Source organism: Poromitra crassiceps, assembly GCF_964638095.1.
Source record: "Poromitra crassiceps genome assembly, chromosome: 6".
NCBI classification, from domain to species: Eukaryota; Metazoa; Chordata; class Actinopteri; order Beryciformes; family Melamphaidae; genus Poromitra; species Poromitra crassiceps.
In genome coordinates this window covers 46,222,612-46,241,000 of record NC_139627.1, presented here as the reverse complement: position 1 = coordinate 46,241,000, position 18,389 = coordinate 46,222,612, and the positions used below count along the sequence as shown (strand labels likewise).

The 18,389-nt window shown below is 43.8% G+C and overlaps 1 protein-coding gene across 1 annotated transcript; it reads left to right on the top strand.

Annotated features, from left to right (window-relative positions):
* Window positions 1-5,327: 5,327 nt before the first annotated feature.
* LOC310778296 (scavenger receptor cysteine-rich domain-containing group B protein-like) lies at window positions 5,328-17,640 on the top strand. Its single transcript, XM_083638682.1, has 8 exons — window positions 5,328-5,440; window positions 8,544-8,642; window positions 8,864-8,914; window positions 11,271-11,591; window positions 12,406-12,579; window positions 14,435-14,755; window positions 16,376-16,411; window positions 17,388-17,640. Exons 1-7 carry the CDS (start codon window positions 5,332-5,334, stop codon window positions 16,384-16,386), a joined length of 1,086 nt encoding a protein of 361 aa, XP_083494808.1. The 5' UTR covers window positions 5,328-5,331; the 3' UTR covers window positions 16,387-16,411; window positions 17,388-17,640.
* The last annotated feature ends 749 nt before the right edge of the window (window positions 17,641-18,389 follow it).

The following is an 18,389-nucleotide window of genomic DNA, read 5'->3' as shown; positions in this document are numbered from 1 at the left end:
AAACTGATCCCTGGCAAGTTCACTCTGCGTCTCTGGCAACATGTCCGTATATGCCCTCCTTGATAGAGTCTCAATGTCATTAGCCAAAACACGCAGTGACTCACCAGGCTGCCGGTGCCTGTTACACAGTTCGGCGCGTTGTATACTCGGCAGCTCACACTGGCCGAATCTCCTCTGTAGGGCCCCCACCAGTGCTCCATAGTCACCTCTTTCCCCTGGGCTTAGCAGTAGCAAGCATGCCCGCGCGTCATCCACCAGGCACGTAGCTAGCTTTGTTCCTTTCTCTTGCTTTGTCCAGCCCTCACTCTCCGCTATCAGTTCGAATTGGGCCTGAAACGCCTCCCAACTCTGTTTACCGTCGTACTTCTGCGTCTTGATAGGGCCCCGCCCGCCGCTCCTCACTGGCGCCAGCTGCACAGGATCTTCCCCGGCTCTCGCTGCTCCGCTCACGGGTCCCTGTCCGTTAGCGGGGCCCGGTTCGGCTGCCGCTGCTCCGCGCCCGGGTCCCTGTCTGTTAGAGGGGTCCTGTTCGGCGTCGTTCTCCTCCCGCCCGAGGCTCTTCCTCATCTGTCTGTATTCCTCTCTCATCCGTCTGTATATCCCCCTTACGCCCTCCACCGTATTCCTCATCTCGGCGCACACCGCGGCTTCAGCCTCTCCTATCTCCCTCTTCATCTTCGGCGGCTCCGTTCCGCACTTTTCTTCAGGAACTTGTTCACCACCTCGCCGATTCTGGAGGCAATATTCACCGTTTTAACTTCTGACACCAATTGTAGCGTTCCTGGTATTGACGAGGCAGAGGCTTCTTGCGGGTACAGGGTTCTTTATTTATAGTTAGTCATATTACAACTCTAGGCGGTTGCTACGCCATAGTTAGCTAGCTGCTTCCCTCTAGGTGGTAACCGGAGACTGCCACCGCATGCTCTCTCACCGGAAGCGTTCCCACAAACCTAGTGTTCCCCCTCGGTAACACTCCCACACATCAGTTCCTAGCTAATAATCTAGACACTTCTATTGCACATCACATTACAGGTAATACCTGGATTACCTGAACCGCTACAATATTATTAACCATACAACCTACAACGCTAGCATCAGCATGAAGCCACAGCCATCCACTCCAATGTCTATAGAAGCTAACGTTAGCATGACTGTCACAATAACAATGCCTTCACTTCACAGTTACATTAAACAAAACCACACATCACTGCTTCATTAAACCATTACAACAAACAATACGTTGTTCCCAATTCCAGCTAGGCGCTTTTGATTAGATAGAACCGTAGGTTGAAGAGCGACATGTGTTTTGCGACCGGCCGGTGAGCACACCTTACGTCAAGTAGCGTAGATATAACATCACTACGTCCGCTCTAAGTTTCAAAATAAAAGTACCATATGATACAAAAACGGCACCATCAGAATTTAGGTTTACAGGAAGCGTGTACCTTAATAAAATACCTTCACAGGAGTTACTGGGGGGGTTCGTACCATTGAGATATAATATTTAATAAAATAAAATATGTAAATTTGCTAAGTGGACTCCCGCCAGAACCCTATCAAGGACCTCTGGTGGTCCCTGGACCTCGAGACCCACTAATCTTGTTCTTCTGTATCCATCTCAAATGACTCACAACATGGGTATTTACGGATTGGAAAAACCAAAATTTTTTGAGTGGGGGGGGGGGGGGGGAGCCCCCTCCCCCCTTACCCCCCCTCCCCGTCGGGGTACCTGGCTAAAGACCCCAATGTCTTCAGGACCTAGAAACGCCCCTGGACGCTATGTTTATCGGGAGTACAGATTCGGTAGAAGAAGAAACACAAGTTGTTCTGTCTGTAGTACATGTTAAAGCTGACACGTGTATGTAACCCGAAAGCCACTCCGTGAGTTCAGTAAAACAACGTGAACCTAATTTGGGATGTTGTGGACATTGATTCATTAGAAAGAGAGCTCCGCACATCTCTTTTTCGGGCAGGTGCGTCGGACAGGAACAGAAATGTCCATCAATTATAAAGAAAGAGTCCCGCACACCGTCCAAACTTGCAATTGTAGAGTTTATTCCGTGACGTTTCGGTCACCGACCTTTTTCAAACAAACGGACATTGATTCATTCCCACGATACAACAGACACCTAATACTACAAAAAACAATTGAAAAAGCTTTTGTTACAATTTTTTTAGGGTAAGGTGTTTTTCTTCCATATATGCAGCCGCCTACTTCCCCTCTAGCTTTAAAGAGGCTGAACTGCTGTTTGTTTTGTGTCGTCAAGGCATGCCACTTCTGTTTTGTGGTAGTACAAAACACCACCTGAGCCGACCAACACATGTTTACTTCACATTTGACAGTAATAGAATAAAAAATAGGGGTGGGAGAGGTTAGGTTTTGGGTTAGGGTCTGGGGGAGGTTAGGTTTAGGCGTGGGGGTGGGAGAGGTTAGGTTTTGGGTTAGGGTCTGGGGGAGGTTAGGTTTAGGCATGGGGGCTGGGAGAGGGGAGGTCGGAACAGCGAGAGGTCGGAACAGCGACATGGAACCCGGTATAGCGGGTGGACACTGAAAAATAAGCACTTTCTAAATCTGTGATGAATCATTGTGTGTAAATGCAAGGCTCAGCTAATTCCTTTCTCCCATAATGTGACGTATACAATGTATAAAGATTTGGGACGATTCAATCATGGATGTACAGTAGCATGCAGTAATTCCACCTTAACTCATTCCCTACCATTGCCATCTATCGACATCTTTTAACAGGCAACGCTTCCCCGCCATTGACGTCGCTGGACGGCAATAAGTGGTTTCAACGTCATGTGATAGATGCATAGATAGATGGCTGTCTTACTCACCTTGTGAAACATTACAGCACGTCTAAAAATGTACAGGAACGACCACGATTGTCTAACAAAACCAGAAAGCAGAGAAAAGCAACAATCTCCTGTCAGAAAAGGTCCATAACACAACTCCATGGCACTGTTGAAAGCATGGTCCAGCAGCTTTTATCAATACAAGGGATCAGCCGAGCAGCATTTTGGTAAACAAACCGCGTCACTGGGTGGCAACGGCAATGGAACCCTATGGAGCCCAAGTGGCGTGAGCCATGAGTGTCTGACTCTGGCTCTCTTTACATTTTAAAAACTGCAACAGTTCACACAAATTTAACACGACATGCATATATTATACATCAAACTCTTGAGCTACTTCTGCTCTCACTCAGAATGTCAAAATATAAGCGATGTGATGTAGGCTATAGTTTTTGAGATATTAACGTTTGTTTGGCACAACTCATACTATTAACTGCCACAGGGTTCCGCATTTCTGGGTGTCAAGTGACGTCACGCTGATTCGTCCTATACGGCTCGGACTCCATTACAGAGGGGGGGGGGGGGGCAGCCTGTCAATCAAACGTGAAGGATTTTCTTTTCACCATGCTGCAGATGCTGACAACACGTCCACAAATCACTTGTCCCCAGGAATTAGTTCCTAAACTCTTGACACCGTGTAAATTTCAGCTGGTGGATTGCGCCTGACATACAGTACACAGACAACCAGTCACCCCCCCGCACAAGACGAACGCGCGACCCGGGCTCCCCTGTCTCAATAGCGGGGTGAATCTCTTTCTCACACCGGTGTTACAGTAAAAGCTGTGCCCACGGGCGTGTTTGACCGGAAGGGGAAACCAAATCATTATGGGATCATAGTTGAGTGTAACATCCATAGACATATATAAAGGCTAGATGGCTTAAGGCGGAGTCACCAGCGTCGTTGAAGCGCCGCCATCTTGCTACGGCAGGCTTTGTGGTACGTTCTATGGTAGCTGTTGGAGGGTGCACAGACAAAAATACTCATAACTCGCTGAAATCTTGACGGATTTACAAACGGTTTGGTTTATTACAAGCATATTCCGTTCCCGAGATACGGCAACAACAACAAAAAAAACACTAAAAACACTATTTTTTTGATGGGCTCCAAATTACACCAAAATTAAACCGAAGCATCTATGCCATGAGAGGGATTCAGGCACAAAGTTTCATGCAGTTTCATCCATTTCCCTAGGAGTTATGATCATCTGATGTGATAATACTAACCCAACAACAGATGCTCATAGCTCCTAGCAAAATGGATGAAACTGCATGAAACTAGGTGCGTGAATTCATCTCATGATGATGATGCTTCGGTCTAAGTTTGGTGTAATTTGGAGCCAAAAATAATAATAAAATGTTAGCGTTTTTTTAACCCATAGATATATATAAAGCTGTGGTGCCGTAGCAAGATGGCCACCATGCGACGACGTCGCTCTCCATTGACCGGCAGCGCGGGTAAGCCATCTAGCCTTTATATATGTCTATGGTAACATCGGCCAGTTTCCGCCGGGTCAGGAGCCGTGAAGATGACTTAATTTACAAAAATGCCTTTTCCTCCGCTTTCTGGTCAGTTGTGTTTTTGGTGAAAACTACTTACATTCAGGTGTCGATAACTAAAGAACGGATGAAGGTAAAATCAAACTTTTTTTCCCCTAGCTTTTTTCCCCCCTAACGTTAACGTTTGTAGAGTAAACACAGCCGTAAGTGCAGTTATTGCAGAAATAGACTCGATAACAACAATTAAACAAGAACAAGAGTATGGACAGAGTTTCTCATCTGAAAAGATGTTTTCGCTGTTCTTCTGAGTGGATTTGGATTTTAGGCTACTGGATCTGACACTGATTGATTGAAGAACTGGATTTGGTGATGCTGATTGGCTGAAGGAGTTGTCTGTCAAGGCAAGTACTCCCACCCACTTAAATTACTGTGGACGGCTTGGAGTCCAGACTGAGAGCGAAACAGAATGTGAGATATTTTTGTAAATGCTGCGCCTGTCGCACTTTTTATGCTCTTTCTTAAAGTTCTGTTGTGATGCTTTTAAATGTCCATTTAATTCTCTTCTTTTATTATTTTATTTTCTTGTGTCAACCATTTTATGTGAAGCACTTTGAATTGCCTCTGTGTATGAAATGTGCTATACAAATAAACTTGACTTGACTTGACATAACGTTATCAAGATGGTTTTAACTAGGCTAATCTTTACTATTCTCAAATGTGGAAAATTGCATCCAAACCACTGGCAGTGGTGGTAATTCAGTGTCATTCCACCAGTGTCAAAAGCCGCTGAACTTGATGAGGCGAGCTGGAAAACGGGTCTGTGACCAGTCGCCCAATTTCCCCATTCTACAAACACTGTATTTGTTTTTAATGTTTGTGTCTGAAATCAGATACTTCCTCGCCAGAGGATTTTGGTTTTCCCTTACACCACGCAGCATTATAAGAGCTCCTGATAGAAGAGGTGAGGGCCACTCTGTTCTCATGGAGACGTCGGTGGACAGGGCGGAGTGTCGCGCGCCACAGGGCCGCACCAACCCACTATTTGAAATGTCGGTTGGCAGGAGCGACCTCTTCAACTTACAGACTGAAGGTGAGTGCCTGAAGTAGAGCTTATATGTGTCATTTCCAAGCGAATAGATCGAGTCTCACTCTGGTATCCAAGCTGTTATTTTAGACTTATCCAGAGCCACTAAAACATGAGTGCAAGGGTAGAGTGCGCTTACATTCTTTGATCGTCAACATTACAAAGGTCAAAGGTTTTGATTGATTGATTGATTTTATTTGGTGAATGTCAACAAAAACAGGGCACAAATACAGAGACAGACAATCACCGAGGATAACACAAAAAAGCCTCAGGCTTATTTCCATTGCGGGCCTCATGAACATATAACATAAAAGGGACATACAAGAAACATGGATGGGTATCACCGTCAATACTCAAATTAAGATTTATAACATTATTACAAGTTTGAAGAGTAATAAAGGCACACTTGAATATTTTACAATACATAAACATTTGTTGTTGTATTTAAGGAATTAACAGACATAAAAAACAAGAAAAGGAGGAGGGGGGGAGGGGGTGGGATTGCCGGGGTGGTGTTGCAGGGGGTAGGGGAGGGAGTAGTTCAGAGGTCAGAGAAAATAAATACAATGAATTATTCCTGTGACCCCGATAATGATATAGAGCAGGGGGGTTGATAAGGACACGCTTGCTTTATGTGGGGAAGCAACAGAAACAGCACAGTGACCAAATTCTGGGTCCCGATGAACTCAGAGTTTGAAGTTTGCTTTTTCGAAGACTGAGCATGGGACCGAAGGTGGATTGTGAGAAGTTTCAAATGAGTCCTAAAATTGTCGTGAATAAGTCCCCATCTATAACCACTGTCAGTGCCATGATGTAAATCCTTCCATCATCCCATGTGGGTAAAATAGCCTAAATAACATACAGGCCTACAGTAGGTTAGAAACATATAAATAAGCCATTTTCAGTCAAATGCTGCTGCACAACAACTGCAACATCATTTACATCCCATGATAAAGCATTTCAATGTGTATGTCATGTGTGTATCAGAGTGGTGATAAACATGATTCTGGTGCTGAGCCAAATCTTTGGCCTATAAATTTGACCGTTTAAAAAAACACACTATCCATAAGTAGCCTACTATAGATACTAGGGATGTTCATTTTGAACAATTTCCATAATTGAAAATCGGGAAAATTAACGATCAATTATCGATTATCGATAGCGTAATAATAATAATAATATATATATATATATATATATATTTACTCTGGTCTGGTAATAACATTGCGCGTTCTCGGCCAGCTATAATGGCGATGCCGCTGTGTAGTAAGAATATCAGACACTAGCGCTGTGGCCAGGTAAACAAACATGTTACATGTCAGGTTACATGATGTAAGGCAATCTGCGTCTTCCAGCTTAGCTGACAGCACAAGAGTCAAATCAACAGGCCTGAGCCTCACTGAGGTCCGCAGACCGCTGGGTGTGTTTGTTTGTGTCCCCCTGGCGCATGCCGGTGTGAATTCCCCATGTTTAAAACAGTTTTGTTGGCACAAAGGCCCGTGCCCAGCCAGAAAACTAGAGACTATATGAAGCTCCACCTCACGTTAGTCGGCTGTGCAATGGAGTGGGGTGAGGAGGAACGAATTCCACCCAAACCTAGTCTGAAAAAAATATATATATATTATTATTATAATAATAATAATAATAATAATCGATCAAAATTCCACATGATCGATTCAATTCCTTAACGATCAATTATCGATTTTCGATAATTGATGAACATCCCTAATAGATACAGTACTAGATACAGTCAGATACTGTAGCATGTCGATAATACAGTATGCCATAAGGTGTTATAAACGTGTAGTGTGCTACACTTAAAATGTGATATAAACAGGCAGAAAATTGGGACAATTTGTGTACTTTACCTGAAGAGAACAGGATTTCAGTAAAAAACCTTAATCAGCGTGCTCGATTCTTAGGCTGTGCGGGCTCGCAGCCTCGCCGGCCCTGCAGCCGCCCACTGCGCATCGCACGCAGCTCGGCCGATAACATGTAAAACTCACGTCTCTGTGCTGGAGTGGACGAAGCAGAGAGGAAGAAGTTTTTAAAAGCCTCTCTGTCTTTTAGCTCTCAGTACTTTTGTAGCTTCTAACTGAATCTCTGTGGTTTGAGGTTTAGCTTCTCTCCTGTGTGTGTACTTTCAGATAGGTTGCTTCATTAGATTGCTAGCATAGATTGTTTCATTTGATCGTTTCCTCATCGGTCGGGGGGCCGTGTCACGTTACTGCAGATCTGATGAAAGCATTTCCTGCTGCTAGTCCTTCCTATTAACAGCTTTCAACTATAACAAACGTGTAGTTGGAAGGCATTTATTTTGAAGGACGCAAACACACACCTTCAAGCGGGAAGCCATGTTATAATGGAAACACAAATCCCAGATGCTCTTTTTCAGCAATGCCTTCTCACGTTCACTTTCCCTGCGCTGATTTTCCTTCAGTCAGAAGCTTTTTGGCTAGTGTCGACCTTTTGGCTGTCAACCCTGCCAGAAAACACCTCCATGTTCTGTGAGTGACAGCTGACACTGTCCATCATTCCAACTTTTTGACTCTGAAGAAGAGAGATATACCTGTCGAAACATCAGTCAGCCCCTAATAAACGTGCAGACGGAAAAGAGTGCTCCAGTGTCTTGCTTTGGGTAGTCTGTGTGAAGTGCCCCGGTCAAACCTATTTCTAAGTTTACTGTCCCTCACTGTTGAGCACCAGGGGCCGGTTGCACAAAGCACCTTAGGTTAAGAATTTCCTTAGAGAGTCAGAGTTAAGATGTCCTTAAAGTGTTTAACCTTATGGAGAAGATTTAAGGATGTTTTGTGCAACCGATTTTATGTTATGGACACCTTAACTCGGACTCGAAGGGAAAATCTTAACTTAAGGTGCTTTGTGCAACCGGCCCCAACACCCTTTTATTCCAAACTTGGCTGAAGCGCGCTGGACTTTTTGTTGGACTATCCACCATTTACTCCAAACATTGCACTCTGCTCGGACCCTGGAAAAAAAGCTGGAGTATCAATTGGCAAAAAATACTGAATTGCTTTAAAGATGCAAATTCCCTGCAGGACACGGGTCATATTCTACAGTTTTCTAATGCCACTTTCTCTTTGTGTTTCAGATGTGAAGTCGAAGCGGCCCACAAGACAGCGGTGCTTATACATGAATATTGTTTACCTCATCTTGTTGACCGGAGTGATTATTTTCCTTCTCTGTAAAGGTAGAACTGAGATCGTTCCACATCTGTTGCCCAATCACTGATAGCACGAAGAGGCATCATTACTTGCTTCCAATAATTCAGTGTAGTGAAACGGGACTCAAAATAATATACATTCATGTTTTTTGTAGTGATATACTATTGTAATTCAAATGTGTAGCTTTAAACCAGTATACAGTATAACATTGAATGGGAATGTAACTCTTTTTCAATTTCTGTCCCAGTATCCACGCTGACATCGTCCAATCAGATTCCTCTGGGCCCCGGATACCAGGGCAAGTTATATTCATTTGAAAGAAGTACAACACTTTTTTTTACACTCATACAGTCACAAAGCTACACTTTAACTATTTTGTGTAATTATGTATTTTCACTTTAACTGATTTGATGCACCTGGGGTTTGAACTCACAAATCACAGCCCACAGGAGGTGACATACACAATAAGACACCGAAGCACTGCCAATCTTATTGTGTTTCTCAAACTATCGACTTTTGAAGTGTTCAGCTTTAAAGCTGATGCATTTTCTTCATGTTTAAAGGGACAATCCACTGAAAAACAATGCTAATTTATTTTGCACATAACCTCACGCATATCCGAAAAACTACAAACCGTTTTGCAGACTTTCATTTAGTTTGACAGGTATTGAGAGTTGATTTGAGTAAAGTTGTGGACCAGTGATGTGCACAAATGACATCAACTTTACTCAAATCAACTCTCAATAACTGTCAAACTAAATGAATGACTGCAAAACGGTTTAAATCTTTTGAACATGTGTGAGATTATGTGCAAAATAACTCCGCATTGAAAATCGGCGGAATGTTCCTTTAAGGAGCTTGTCTTATCTGTCTGCAAGCAGTCATCCTGTTTGGTCAGCAACGTTATATATTACCACCGTGTAAAGTTTTATGATAGCTTCTGCAGCAGCTAATGTATCGTGTATGTATCTTGAGGAACAAATATTCGAAATAAAAAGTGGCAAGGAGGGAGGAATCGGTACACAGACATAGCAGTTGGTCTTGTAAGCCAAGTCAATTCCACATAGATCTCGTGAATCGGAAATTAACACGGAGCCTGAGAGGACCAAAAAACACAAAACGCTGCGTCAGAGGTGCGTCCCCTCGGCAACCACACAAGAGACACGGGCATAGCAGGTCAATTTGTCACCAGGCTTGTGCCGCACTGAGCACCGCACTCTAGAAAGACCCACCACATCCAACAGAAAACGGATTAATAGGGCAGAGCATCACCCAGGACAATTCCTCACAGGTCTCGTCCACCAGTATTGAGCACAGACCCAGAGAAAGAGAAAGACCCGGACATCCAACAGGTATCTCTTGTTGAGCACCCCCAGTGGAACCATTGCACCGCTGCCATGAGACTGCATGAGCTGCATGACTGTCCTGCATCGCCTTACCCGTCACACCGCCTTCTTCAGTACAGTCGCCTGTCTGGGACCCGACAGATACACCTGTAGTGTGTCGTAGTTCAAGACCCATATTCCCCAGAGGTGCAGGGGTTCCAGCACGCATCTACACACTTGGTGCGAGGGGCCAGAGCGTTGCCAAATTATAGTACATTGTAAGCATCTTTCAAGTCCACAGTGGTGAACCAGTCACTTGATTGAATCAATGTAAGAAAATGCTTGTATGTAAGCATGCAAATGGTCTCTTGGTGATGGTCGCATTGAGCAGCCTGACCAGGATGGGTCTCACATCTCCGGTTTTCTTGGCCGCTACGGGCTGCGCGGCCTCGCCCATAGCTCGGCCGCTGCATGGCCTCGCCTGCCCTATTGGCACACGCAGGGGTGTGTGTTGCTCACTAAATGTTATTGCATCAGTCACAATGCCTCCTTGTGTGTGTGTGTCCCATTATGATATCACTGATGACATCATCAATGTATGTGTGTAGTCACAATGCCTCCTTGTGTGTGTCCCATTATGATATCACTGATGACATCATCAATGTATATGTGTGCCCCCTATGACACCACTGATCAGTCTTGTCACAATGCCTCCTCGTGTGTGTGTGTGTGTGTGTGTGTGTGTGTGTGTGTGTGTGTGTGTGTGTTTGCACGCTCCCTTATGACATCACTTTTGAAACTTTTGGAGGAGAAAAATCCAGCTCCGTCAGGTCACCCTTTAAACACCCTGAAGGTTTCAGCCCGATCGCATGTAAAACGGCATAGCTGTGGCCGAACACAGAAATTCAAACAAACAAATATATATTTATATATATATATACAGTATATATATATATATATATATATATTATATATTGGATTTGTTTGTTGTGTTGTTTTCTTGTGTACACAGGTCTCTCTTGAAACAAGATCTCGATCTCAATGGGACTTGTCTGTTTAATTGAAGGAGTGTGTGTGTGTGTGTGTGTGTGTGTGTGTGTGTGTGTGTGTGTGTGTGTGTGTGTGTGTGTGTGTGTGTGTGTGTGAGAAAAAAAAGTTATTCTATTTGTACATAATTTGGACAAAGTACAATTGCTTTACAGTTTTACGGAGCAAAATGCTTCTAAGGCCAAGGGTATTGTAAGGGCACCAAGCACACTTACTGTAAATTTTGAAAGTTGAATCTTTTCTAAAAAAAAATATATTAAAAAAAATCTTATTGTATTGCAGTTGGTCCTCTGGTCAGGCTGGTTAATGGCTACTCCAGTAACCCCTGCTCCGGCAGAGTGGAGTTTTACCATGGTAACCAGTGGGGGACGGTGTGTGATGACCAGTGGGGGCTGGACGATGCCCAGGTGGTGTGCAGGGAGCTGGGCTGTGGCAGGGCTCTGTCTGCCCCCGGTCGAGCCCACTTCGGTTGGGGAAAAGGACCCATCTGGCTGGACAATGTCAACTGTACAGGAACCGAGTCGATGCTGAGGGAGTGCAGACATGAGGGGTTGGGGTTACATACCTGTGCCCACAGGGAGGACGCTAGCGTGGTGTGTGAAGGTAAAACACTTCAGCAGGTGGGGGTGGAGGGGGGCAGGTTAACCAAATTGTTTGTCAGTTCAGTTCACTGTAAAGTTAATACAGAGACAGATAGATATGAGGCCCAACATTCACTATGTCTGGATGGAAGTATTTATCATACAGGCTGGCCCCCACAGCATTTCTAACTGGTTTAAAATCAGAAAGCAGTTAAATTCTGTCCCAGTTGTAATTATGACCTGGTGATGAAGTCTCCTTTACTGTAAACAGACAAGATCTCTGGAAATCTCATCTGTTGCTTTTCTACACCATGTCCTAGTTCCATTATGGTGGAAGTTTCTCTAATGGGACTGAAAACATTCCTCACTAGAAAACAATAGACTACTTGCACAACTCCACTACTTCCTGAAATGAGTAGGGCATCTTGGTTTCCTGTCCTACACTATTGGATGAACTGATTCATGTCAGGTGTGCCTGATCACTGTTGTTGTGACTGCAGCAGTAAGGCACACCTGACATTAATCAGTTCATCCAATAGTGTAGGACAGGAAACCAAGATGCCCTACTCATTTCAGGAAGTAGTGGAGTTGTGCAAGTAGTCTATTGAGTTGGTTAACCCGTGTAGGTATAGCAGCATCAACTAATATGTAACGCTAATATGAAGAAAGCTTTTGTTCTAGTACTAGTACAACCCTTATGCAGCTACTATTGCAGCTATTATAAACACTAGTATTACTGTACTAGTCGTACTATATTAACTGCATGTGATATGATATTAAAAGACTACAACAATGACTAATAATGATAATAATAATAATACTTTATTTTATTGCAGTTCCTCCAGTGCTCAGGCTGATCGATGGCTCTGGCTCCAACGCCTCCTGCTCTGGCAGAGTGGAGCTCTACCATGATAACCAGTGGGGGACGGTGTGTGAATACCAGTGGGGGCTGCCCGACGCCCAGGTGGTCTGCAGGGAGCTGGGCTGTGGCAGGGCTCTGATGGCCCCAGGTAGAGCCCACTTCGGTCGGGGAGAAGGACCCATCTGGCTGATGGGTGTCAACTGTACAGGATCTGAGTCGACGCTGAGGGAGTGCAGACATTGGGGGTTGGGGTTGGGATCATTCGTTTGTGACCACCGTTTTGATGCTGGTGTGGTGTGTGAAGGTTAGTCGTTCACTTCTTTAAGGGGACTTACAGCCCGAAAACACCATACCAGCATTCCTCAATAAAGTGTAACTTACCCCCAAAACACTTTTTTTCAGCTTTTAACCAAAATATATGACTTTGGGGGTGGTGTGTGAAGAATTCTGGTCAAAATTTCCACATTTGAGACCAAACTGTTACTATTGTACCATTTGTATCAGCATAAGTTCCCTCTATGTGTTGTGTGCCCTCAAATGAATGCGATATTTGGTACATCATGACGTCACGGTGGGTTTAGCACGCGCCCCACTCATGTGAAAAAGTTTTTTTCCCCATTGATTATTACTGTAGTTCACGCGGCGCAAGCCCTTTAAGAGCAATGCATCCATGGGTAATGCCTACTGTGGCTAATGTTAGCCGCTAGTTAGTTATGTTACATGGCAGTAAAACGCCACTAAATGACCAAATTGATAGAAAATTTTAACCATTTCGAGTAACACTGTTTCCATACGGATCACCAGCGTTAGTTTGTTGTTTATAACGTGGCTATATTCATAACGTTTTCTATCTCAGATGCGTTATTTCGAATCCCACATAGGTTACGCCTGGCGCAACCTATGTGAGTTTCAGGACGAAACAGTCTCGAGCCACTAACGTCATCTTTAGAGCACAATATTCCTGGAATGCAAGTTTAACTAAACAGTTACATGTCCTCTGCATTCTACATAAAATTAAGATATTACGTGTTGTTTTATTTTGTATGTTACATACTTATTGGCCAAGATATGTGAGTTTATGGGGGAGGAATTCTGCCAGGTAAGGAGGGGAGTGTGGGCGGCCATCTTGCCTGCGGGGTTTTCGGATCGAGTGGAGAGCCGTTTTGCAGGAAATCTGGGGGGGTAAGTCCCGCTTTAAAAACCATTGTATTAGTTAAAGTGTAGCTACCTGTAGCAGCACAAATTGACTTTAACGAGGAATGCTCGAGATGCTAACATGCTGGTTTGCAGGTGACTGAGATGCCAATGAGAGAGTAGAGAGCCAAAGTGAACGTGACTTTCTGCTTCAGCACTGTACCAGAGATTTTCATCCGCCATTTATTTTCCCATAGACATTTTGTAAAATGCTTATAAAAATTGTTTTACTTGTTCAAACAAAACGGTTCAGATATAGAAACAGGAGAGACCACATAACATTTCACTCGGACCAAAACGTAAAAAGAATTGCAGATTTAAAAAGAATATTTTTTCGATGTTGTTTTTTCAAGTTTTGGTCCAAGTGAAATGTTCTATGGTCTCTCCCGAATCTAAATATAGCTGAACCCTTTGGTTTAACCAAGTAAAACTATTCTTATAAGCATTTTACAAAATGTCTATGGGAAAATAAATTGCGGAAGAATATCTCTGGCACAGTGCTGAAGCAGGAAGTGACGTTCACTTCGCCTCTCTATTGTCCAATTGCTTCAAACACGGCTGGTGATTGACATCTTGCCTAACCAATGACAGTTGAGTTCAGCCTTAAAGATGGCTGCTATATGATTGACAGTTAACCTAACCAATGACTGCTTATAAACACCCTGATGGATTTTATTGCCACACTATGCTCTGATAATGAGCTATTAATACTACTATTGTACTAGTAGTACAAGCAGTTGCATGTGATATGATCATATTCAAAACACTACTACAATTACTACTAATAATAATGTTTTATTGTATTTCAGTTCCTCCAGTGGTCAGGCTGGTCGGTGGCTCCTCCAGTGACTCCTGCTCTGGCAGAGTGGAGTTCTACCATGATAACCAGTGGGGGACGGTGTGTGATGACCAGTGGGGGCTGGCCGATGCCCAGGTGGTGTGCAGGGAGGTGGGCTGTGGCAGGGCTGTGTCTGCCCCCGGTAGAGCCCACTTCGGTCAGGGAGACGGACCCATCTGGCTGGACAATGTCAACTGTACAGGATCTGAGTCGATGCTGAGGGCGTGCGGACATGAGGGGTTGGGATCACATGACTGTAGCCACAGTGATGATGCTGGCGTGGTGTGTGAAGGTAAAGCACAAACTCAGGCTGAGGTGAACCTCTCTGTATTTTATTTAGAAGATGTTGTAGTGAGTCTAGTGACTGAGGCCATGTCCACACGGAGACAAGTTAGGTGTATCCGCTAAAGTTTTTTCTCGTATGGACGTTTCGTCCAGATGGAACCAGCGTTCTGGGAGAATGCGCTAATCTTTTAAACCGGGTCCCAGAGTGAACAAATCTGAAGACGCCACCCTTGCATTTCCGTGTTTACAACCCATACGCATCTTTCCTAAACCGATGACGACATAGCCCCACCTCTCTCTGCCAGCAACGCTAGCTACTGAGCCTCAGGGCTCCACAGCTGACTCTTCCCATCCACCCCTCCCCTCCCTTCATCGGATATCTCCCAGAAAGCTTAGCGGCGACTAAGTTTTTACAAGGACACAAACAAAATCAGGCTAAACGTGTTAGATAGAAATAATAGGCTATTTATTTTTAATACAACATGCAATTCTGGAATATTTGAATATTGGACAAAATGAAATGAAATGAAATGTAACACACATACTCGGGATGCTCTATATATATAGCCCTCGCAAATACAACATGAATAGTGAAGTGAGAGGTTTGACGACCACACGGTTGCACTGTGATGTCCGCTCGTGTCCACTCCAACAAGACAAGCTTACTTGACGTCACTTTTTCAATAAAAACACATTTATGCCATGAGTTTATATAATGTATATTTATATTGCATCATTTAGCCTGTGCTGTGATGTGCAGGAGCGAATACGCTGGGATGTGTTTGCAACATATGTCTAAAGATCATGGAAGTGTATGATATCAGGAACATTACCGATAGTTAACGTTCTATATTGTAGGCTACAGGGAGACCATCAGCCCTGCTGAACAGCTCTGCATTTGCCTGTATAGGTTTAATCATTTTATTCATCGACATGGCAAACCTCCCCGCAAAGCCAAGGGTTTAAGGTGCTCGCTACAGTGAGATACACATTATAGACTGTGCACCCCTAGTGGTTGAGTGGTTGCCATTATTGACGAGGTTGTCTTATTCTCTGTTTTTGGTGTACTTTGTGGCAGCGTTACAGCGCCACTTACTGGCCTGGCATATATACTACAGCGGTTTCAGTGGTATTCAGTGGTTTCATGTGGATACACACATTTCTTGAAACGATTCCGTGTTTATGGAAAACCTTTCTTAAACGGGGGGAAAAAAAGATTGGTTCCGTCTCCGTGGACATGGCCTGATAATGAGATAACTGCCGGATAATTTGATAACTTTCATGTTAAACATGTCATTTCCTGTTGCCAGTTACGTGGTGTTATGATTCTAACTGAATATTGGCACGTAGATGTCTTCAGGCCAGGACTCATGTGAAGTTTGGGGCAGACTTGACCATGCATAGTGTGTGGAGTTACAAATGCTTTGTGGCAAAACATGGAAATTCAGCACCTGAATGGCCACACCAGTCGACGAACACTCAAAACATTAATACTTCATTATTATAATTCACCATTAAGGTATTTTATATGCTGCGCATTGTGCAGAAGTTTGAGGTGGATCTGATTAACCTCCTAGGAGTTTGTTAAAGTATGTACCTTGGATCTTGTATTTTGTGTTTTCTTCAGGTTCATCATGACCTGCCAACTCCAGCAGTCCTGCAGGTGAGAAAATAATAATAATACAAATAATAATAATAAAATATGAGTGTTTGTCTGAAGCTGTTCTTTGTCATATATAGTTTACATTCTGTCCCTCTCTTCCTCTGTTCAAGTGTACATGAATACTTGTCTGTGTGTGCACATGCACACCAGGGTCTAAAACCACGTCACAGCCAGAACTAAAACCACGTAACAGCCAGATGTAAAACCATGTAACACTAACAGCCAGACCTAAAACCACATACCAGTCAGGTCTAAAACCATGTAACAGCCTGGTCTAAAACCATGTAACAGCCAGACCTAAAACCACATAAAAGCATGTAACAGCCTGGTCTAAAACCATGTAACAGCCAGACCTAAAACCACATAACAGCCTGGTCTAAAACCATGTAACAGCCTGGTCTAAAACCACATAACAGCCTGGTCTAAAACCATGTAACAGCCTGGTCTAAAACCACATAACAGCCTGGTCTAAAGCCATGTAACAGCCTGGTCTAAAACCATGTAACAGCCTGGTCTAAAACCATGTAACAGCCAGACCTAAAACCACATACAGTAACAGCCTGGTCTAAAACCATGTAACAGCCAGACCTAAAACCACATACAGTAACAGCCTGGTCTAAAACCATGTAACAGCCAGACCTAAAACCACATACAGTAACAGCCTGGTCTAAAACCACATAACAGCCTGGTCTAAAACTACATAACAGCCTGGTCTAAAACCATGTACCAGCCAGACCTAAAACCACATAACAGCCTGGTCTAAAACCACGTACCAGCCTGGTCTAAAACCACGTAACAGCCTGGTCTAAAACTACATAACAGCCTGGTCTAAAACCATGTAAATAAGCCAGACCTAAAACCATGTAACAGCCTGGGCCCGGGCCGCATGGTAATAATGCAGACCAGCCCTGCCTTCATTAGGGAGATTAGATGTATAGATGTATCCACTAATGATGGATTTTCTTCTCTTACCCAGGTATTGGAAGCTTTGGAGACAACATTTTTGGATGGAAGTTTTTTGGATGATTTTTGCACATTGTGTTCATCATCCATGTTAATGCATTTCCATTGTCAGATTGAATGTCTTTCAATTGTAAAATTCAATGTATTTTCAATATTCAATTATTTTCTTGAATTGTTTTCACATTTCTTTTTTCACGAAACACAGAAGTGTTACAATTAATTTTTGAATTATTTTGGTAAATATGCTTGTTAGTAAATAAAGCCTGTACACAAATACAGCCTGTTTTGCATGTATACGAATACAGGTGTGTCTTGGTGTGCCTTGGCCACAAAATGTTTGAAAACCACTGGGCTAGAGGCTCTTTCTCTGCTACACTCTCAGTTTGGTAAGGATCTGATCTGCAGACACTGATGTTCACTGTGGTCACTTCCATCACAAACGGGAGTCAACCTAAAGATATCAGCCTCGCAAAGGCTGCTCTCCCTCTTGCTGCACAGTTCCTCCTGTTCCTCTTGAATCCGTGGAGGCTCTGGCTCCTCTTGACCCAGACTGAGGTTCCAGTCTGTCTGGGTCAGCACTGACCCACTGCACAGCACTGTCTTCTACAGTGCTGCTGGTCAAGGAGAACCTTCTCCTTAATGACAGGTGGTGGCTGTGGGGGGTCTGAAGGAGGACAAAGTAAAGAAAAGTGAGTTGAGAGTAGTGAGGAAATGAGTAGCCTACAGTACCACTCAGATGATAGAGGTATACAGTAGTACAAGAGATGAGTCAATGTTTCTCGATATACATCATAACCACTGCCATTCATTCAGATCAAGTTAGTAATCCATTCCTAAACATCTGGGGCAAGAAACACCACTTGTTTACTGATCATAATTCTTTCATGTTCACTCTGCAGCGTTCAGAGTTGAGAGGGAGAGCGAGAGCATGATGATGACCCCCCCCCCCCCCCCTTCCCCCAGGAAATTTGGTCTCACCCCAATTTCAGACGGAAGCCCGTCTTTATTGTCACAC